This window comes from Mus caroli, chromosome 6, assembly GCF_900094665.2.
Source record: "Mus caroli chromosome 6, CAROLI_EIJ_v1.1, whole genome shotgun sequence".
Lineage (NCBI taxonomy): Eukaryota > Metazoa > Chordata > Mammalia > Rodentia > Muridae > Mus > Mus caroli.
In genome coordinates, this window is record NC_034575.1 from 113,648,109 (window position 1) to 113,654,979 (window position 6,871).

General features: G+C 46.6%; 1 protein-coding gene across 1 annotated transcript in view; it reads right to left on the reverse strand.

Annotated features, from left to right (window-relative positions):
* The window catches only part of LOC110295755 (voltage-dependent L-type calcium channel subunit alpha-1C), a 77,616-nt gene that overhangs the window by 10,056 nt on the left and 60,689 nt on the right, over nucleotides 1–6,871 (reverse strand). Inside the window, exons 17-20 of the mRNA XM_029478244.1 lie at nucleotides 5,447–5,676; nucleotides 4,654–4,781; nucleotides 3,978–4,074; nucleotides 1,835–1,937 (exon numbers count right to left, since the gene is read on the reverse strand). Coding sequence (XP_029334104.1) covers nucleotides 1,835–1,937; nucleotides 3,978–4,074; nucleotides 4,654–4,781; nucleotides 5,447–5,676 — 558 coding nt within the window. The remainder of the gene's footprint in view (nucleotides 1–1,834; nucleotides 1,938–3,977; nucleotides 4,075–4,653; nucleotides 4,782–5,446; nucleotides 5,677–6,871) is intronic.

Consider the following 6,871-nt stretch of genomic DNA (forward strand, 5'->3'; position numbering starts at 1 on the left):
ATGCCAGCCACCATTCTACCACTGAGCTACCCTCCATGTCCTAATTTAAATATCTTTAAATAGCTTCTTCTCCTTCAGTGTTCCAATTAAAAAAAAAAAAAAAGTCTTGTTCATCTTGATACTTGGCTTGGGATCAGGGTTCTGGTTCTCAAGGTGTGAGTTCATTTCTTTCTAATTACTTCCTTTTACAAACGCCTTACGGGGGAGCGGAGACTATGCCTTAGCCTTACACATGTTGGTGTTTCCGCCCATTTCTTCTCTGAGNGTGGTATTGGTTCCCAGACTTAGGTAGCATGCTCATAGCAGGCCTGTTTTGGATGAAGCTCAGCCTTGAGTCCTGAGGTATTTCATGCCTTAGTGGCTATCGCCAAGAGCCTTTATGTCTTAAGTGGGTTTTGTAACCTTTAATTAACTGTATGTCCCACTGGCTGGCTTCTCTCCTCAGGAACTCCCGCCTCCTAGCAGTGGTTATCCGTGATTGAGAATTTGGCAGCCCCTCAGTGTGGCCCTCGGGTACTGGCATCAGTTCACTGAGATCTGGTTGGCCTGTGNCGTGCATCTTCGGCATTGCTAAATCTTGGCCTCTATGCACAAATGCTTCTTATTCCTTCCTGGAGTNAAAACCTACATTATTAATTTGTACCAAGCCTTAAGTATTACAAGAAGTTCCTTCTAGAAACCATTTTGTCTTTTCTCCTTGGAAAAGGAGAACCTTCCCTTGGAACTGAAAGAAAAAAATATTCACTACAGACAATTTGGGAAGATCAGCTCTGATTCACCTTCAGACATGTGGATACACACTGTTCAGAAGTATTGAATATTAATATATCAGCAAGCATCCTTCTGGTTGTCTGTTATCTATACTCGCACATTAAGTGTGCATTGAATTCTCTCGCCAGCAACAGGCCTATTTATACCTCCCTCAGATGGAAGTTTTGCACTGACTACTAATGTCGTTGTCTGTTTGTTTTTGTCTTTTTAGTTTACCAGGAGAATTTGACCCACTTTTGTTTTTTTCTGAAAGGTTGGCTTATTATCCTGACCTGGATCTTGCAGGATTGGTTCTCAGTTCCCTCATGTCTGTTACTCTCTGCAAGAACACAACTAAAGAGGGCATCTCGCTGGGTGGCCCAGGGAAGTAAAAGACGGATGCCACTGCCTTTCATTATTTCACAATATGGAAACTGAAGCAAGCCAGGAAGGAGTTACACACATGCTGTGCCCTCTTGTGTCTGCTACCCAGTGCCTTTCTGCTGCATCGAGGACACTGGCTGGAAGCCTGGGCCTCTCAGGTTGCAACAGTGATGTCAAACTCTAGTTCATCCATGGGATGTCTGTGCAGCTAGCTGTGAATGCAGGTTCCTGGGCTCCCCTCAGATATGGGGGTTCACAGATTCAGAGGCGGGTAGCCTTTTGAGCAGCTCACGGCTTTTGTTCTTCGACCACACTTAAGTTAGGCGTCTTGGGGAGCAGAAGCATCTTTTGGGGGTGTGTCCACAAGAGCAGTTCAGAGTACTTACCAGTGAGGTAGACAACAGATGCCTTCACCAGGGCTGCTGCTAACCCACAGGGCAAACTAGAAGGGCCCTTGTTGTAAGCAGCCCGGGGGAACAGCGAACAGCACACGTGGCATTCTAACCCTTAGCAATCACATGCAGTAACTTCTATTTACCACAGTCACTGCTAGTCAAGGTCATTTTTCCCACAGAGGTCCTTTAAATTTCAAAAGAGAGTTGAGCGTTTGGGAGACAAGCCTGCTGCTAATACAAGTCTATCAGGGATGCTAGACCTTCTTAGGCATCCTCCTGCCAGTGGTCCGCAAGAGTTATATTACCTTCTGTTTTGATCCTCAGGGCTGTCCTGACGAGGGCAAACAGGGTAGCATTGAACATGACTGTGCCATCACTGTTCAGAGGCATGTTCATGGACACCAGGCGCTGCAGGGGAAAGGAGGCTGAGTCAGCGACAATGGCAGGCAGGNAGTTCTTAACCAATGGCAGGAAGGCTGGGAGATTCCTGGAAACTTGGATGGGTGCAGCTGGGAGTGGGACGGGTATGCACGGCCTCACCACAGTGTTTTCAGCTTTCAAAGCTTTTTCAGGGAGAAACTGGGCTTTGTGGTTAAACACTCTTGTACCGCCCCCCCCCCAATTCCTTAGACCCTTGCATCCTCAAAGGGTTCTTTCCCGCTCTGTGCCANACCTACAGATACAGTTGTGCTATCTACTAGCAGCAAGAACAGCCGTGTGCCAGGCCTTTTCTAGGCACCACTTGCCTGCCAGACAGAAATATCTATACTCCCATGGATTGGGAATATGAAAAGGCTCTGAATATAGACACGCTTACCTCTCCTTCAAACCTAATCTCAGACTCACTCACTCTAACAGGAGTTTGCTGCCCTCCACCCCTGAAACCTGCTCTCTTGGCATCCCACTCCCTTGGTGAGCCAGCAGCACACACAGGGGTCATCAGGAGAAAGAGCAGAATGCCCATTGTGAATGGCAGCAATGTCACCTCTTACACCACATGGGGTCTTCCTGTACATATTTTCCTGTACATATTTTCCTGTACATATTTTCCTGTACATATTTTGCTAAGGGTTGGATTCTTCCCAAGCGAACACATTATTCTGAGTCTCTTAGATGCCAAGTTAGGAAGTTCCAGTGCCAGCTGTCTGCCCTCTCAAGCCCATCTAGAGGTCATGACCTGTGCACCTCAGATACCTCTAGGCTGCTTGAAGACCTTACATTTGATTTGAACTTCTTACAGCTTGAACCCTAAATGTTATCTGTAAAGGCTCAGTTCCCTGTCTCGGTACTCTTGGGAAATGGTGGAACCTTCAGGAGGTGGGGTTTAGTGGGTAGACGTTACTGGGAGCCATGTTCTTGGGGAGGGTATCAGGATCTAGGGTTCTTTCTCTTTCTCCCTCTCTGCTCCTGAGGTAAAGAGGCCCTGTATTGAATGGATTTCTTCCAAAAACTCCAACCATAATGTCCTAGGAGCTGCCACAGACCCAAGTCATAGGCCCAAGTGATTGCAGACTGAGGCCTACAAAACTGAACCAAAGAAATTTTTTTTTTAGGCTCCTGTTTCTCATATGTTCTGGACCCTTGGAAACTTCCAGAAGTTTTTATGGAATAGGCAGGGATACTGGTTAGGAAGATATGACTACCACAGAGCATGAGTATGTGTCCTATGCTTCCTCAACTCTTTTATCCATAAATGGATTATCCAGGGAGATCAATTACTTGACCCTTTGTGTTTCTTCCNGTCTACAGCTCCTCTCTCTGCTATCTTTTTCCCCAGCTCTTTCTGAGCTCATCAGGATTCTCACTGAAAACACAGACTCCGGAGGATGGGGGANGAATGGTAATGGAATGAGGGACAGCCCTCAGCAGTTACAGGGTCACATGGCAGGATCTAGAGCAGATTTAAGTGTGTTTACTCTCAAGTTCTGCCAGAGGCTGTGCTTATCAGAGCCAGTGTGTTTGTCCCAACTGGCTTTGGATCACAGACTCACTTAGGAACTTGATAGAGCCAACCAACCAACCAACCAACCAACCAACCAACCAACCAACCAAGCAAGCCAGCAGATCCTAGTCTGGGTAAAGCTTGCATTTTGGTGAGATGATAGAATACTGGTGGCCTCTCTAATGGTTCTCTGATTTCAGTTAAAAAAATCCCTAACCCATCCCCCTAGGTCACCTGGATGCCTGGGTGGTGGGCTGAGGGGCTGAATCAATCCTTTACTCAGATAGGATATCTATTTCTCTCACCGGGGCACAAGGCATTCACCATGACTGTTGTTCTTTTATAGCCTTGGGAATATAGATATGCAAGAGTCCTTAAAATAGAATCTTGCTCACATTTGTTTCTTNAAATACCTAAAGTATCTTTATTCCCTTAATAATCACAAAGGAAAACACNGAGCTAGCCTCCCATGTTTGTCCTTTCCCTCAGGGATAGCCACTTCTTACTTTGCAGGCCACACGGTGAGGACACAACTTCCCAAAACCCANTGGGGGNTGAATTCGACGGAGGAGGGTCACCACATCCAAGTGTTTGATCCGACCCCTAGAGAAGGAAGGACAGAAGGAATGGCGATCAGAAGGCCAGCATGCAGGTACTCTGGTAGGGCCAGATGCAGGGGTGTTCCTCCAGGGTTGTCTGCAGGCTCTGAGCAGTACAGAGACACTCGATGGAACTACAAATCCATTGCACATGTTATAGTTCAACACAGACATCTGTTAGCACTATATTCCAGGTAGAATGGACATTAGTGATGCAATTAAATCCCAGTATGTTTTGTTGCTCAGCCAACTAACCATTTGGCTGGAGGGGATTTAGGGATGGTCAGTCAACAGTTATGGGTAAATAANAGCTTCTCTAAACNAGAGGTTGAGATGGAGCTAAAGTTTACCTGTCCCTCAATGACCNGATNTAAGTTTTTCTAGTTTCCTNTGACACTAGAATCTTTTATTCTTCCATTCAACTGATATGTTCCCCAGCTCAGTGAACAGTACTTGGCCTCATCTTGCCAGCTTTCTGATTATCTCAGTTAGCATACCCAGTGCTGACCCTCTTGTACCTTTTCTACAGGCCACTCAACCCCCTCTCTCAGCGTGGGAGCCACGGGTCCCTCTAGAAACTTACTTGGCTTCAGGGTCATACTCGGCCCAGATTCTCTTGAATTCATCCAGGTGATGGGGACCGAGGATAGACCAATCCCTAGTCAGGTAGTCAAAGTTGTCCATGATAACNGCTACAAAGAGGTTGATGATCTGCAGGGAACAGTTGGCACATTGAGGTGTGTTTCTCAGACTTTCACACATGTGCTGCCTAAGTCAGCCCACCTTACCAGCTAGTGTCCACTAAGCCCACCTCACCAGCCAGTGTCCACTAAGTCCACCTCACCAGCTAGTGTCCACTAAGTCCACCTCACCAGCTAGTGTCCACTAAGCCCACCTCACCAGCTAGTGTCCACTAAGCCCACCTCACCAGCCAGTGTCCACTAAGCCCACCTCACCAGCCAGATTGTAAGAATTTGGGTTCCTTGGACATGAATTCAACACTGTTCCCTTGAGCCATTGTGAGGGATGAACCCTTCACGTAGACAGAACAGCTTCCTTTCCACCAAGAAGCCAGTGACAGAGAGAAGCTCTGTCTGGCCATCTTTCTCTTACTCCTGAGCAAGGTACCAGAGGCATACAAGTTCATGCCAAGCTTCCACACNTCCTTGCCTTCTATAGCAATGCTACCATGACAAGAGCTGTAAATGGATGAGGAACCTAGCTGAGTTGCTCTGGGCCAAGGCTTCTAGCTCTTTTCAGGGGTGAGGCATCTCTACTAATTCAGTCTTCCTAACTGTTTTGCTGGGACTGCCCTGATCCCACGCTGCTCCAAAAGTGACTCCATCTCTGTGTGGTCGAGTCCTACTTCTGCTTACCAGGAAGGCACAGAGCATGTAGAAGCTGATGAAGTAGAAGACAGCAAAGCTGCTGCCACAGGGGGTCTCCCCTTCCGTGCTGTTGCTNGGCTCAGACTCTGGGGCACACTTCTTGCCTGGCATGCAGGCCAGCATGATGTCCTGCCAGGCCTCTCCGGTGGCACACCTACAAAGAGAGGCAAGAGCGTCTGACCTCAGCTGACCACTCCCACCCATGCAGGCAAGGATCCCTTGGCCTCACCTTTCAGGAGGAATTACCAAAAGGAACTGAGCATCTGACAGCCACTAAACGGCAATCATGTTCATTAAATATGGGCATCCGAAGCNTTATTCTGAATGTTTCAAAACTTTAGTCACACAGTAAGTTCTGAAAACGTTGTCTTTTATCTGTATGGCATCTCTACATGCGGCTGTGTAGACATAGATGTAGTTTATTTTCACTGCTACACAGGAGTACTCGCTCTATGAGTATATTAAAAAAAATCTACCCTTGTTATGAGTGGGTTTCTCAGAAAGGTTATTCTTGCTGTCACAGTTGACATTGCAGTGAGCATGCAGGTCCATGACTTGGGTGTCTGCTTAGGAACGGAGCCACCAAGTCGGGATGCTTCATGTCTTCATTTTGTCCAGGTGGCACTTGTCCGGTTCAGACCAGTGTTGTCCATGTCACTGGTGTTCGTGAATTTTAAAGGACATTCCTTAGGTGATGGTGTGGAATGNTAGANANTCCACTGCTATTTAAATCTGGCTTTTCTAGGCCACCCTGGTCTACATGAAGCCCTNTCTTGAAANGAAATAAAAGAAATANCTTTCTAAAAANTTGCCTTTAAGATGATTATCAGGATGAGAGCTTTGGTTTTGGACTCTTCTTGANNGCATGTTCATGGTTTTGCTCATTAGAGTGACGGGCTATGTATCTCCTTGTTCATTTGAAGGGTCCTTGGTATTTTCACAATAATTCCTTTGTTAGTTCCATGCTCTAAAAGTCTCACTTTGGTATACGGCTTGTCTATAGCTTTATTTATTTTAATTGTAATACATNCAAATCACACACACACTCANACATACTTTCTCTCTGTCTCTGTCTCTCTCTGTCTCTCTGTGTCTCTCTCTCTCTGTTTAGNGTGCCACCACAGCAACCGAGGCTCTAAACTCAGGTCCTCGTGCTCACAGGACAGGGACTTTACCCACCAAGCCATCTCTCCAGCTCATCTGTCTTACATTATCGCACTGGATAGAACTTTCAACAAAATATTGACCATAAAAAGTGACAGCACACTATCTTGTCTAATGTAGTTACTGACTGGTTAGCCCAAGCTGGTGATTTTCTTGGTGGCTCTCCCAGCTCACTGATCTACCCACTCTTTACAAAGCTGATCTGCTAGCATCTTCCACACTTGCCTGTGTCCTTTGTCTTTGAATGGC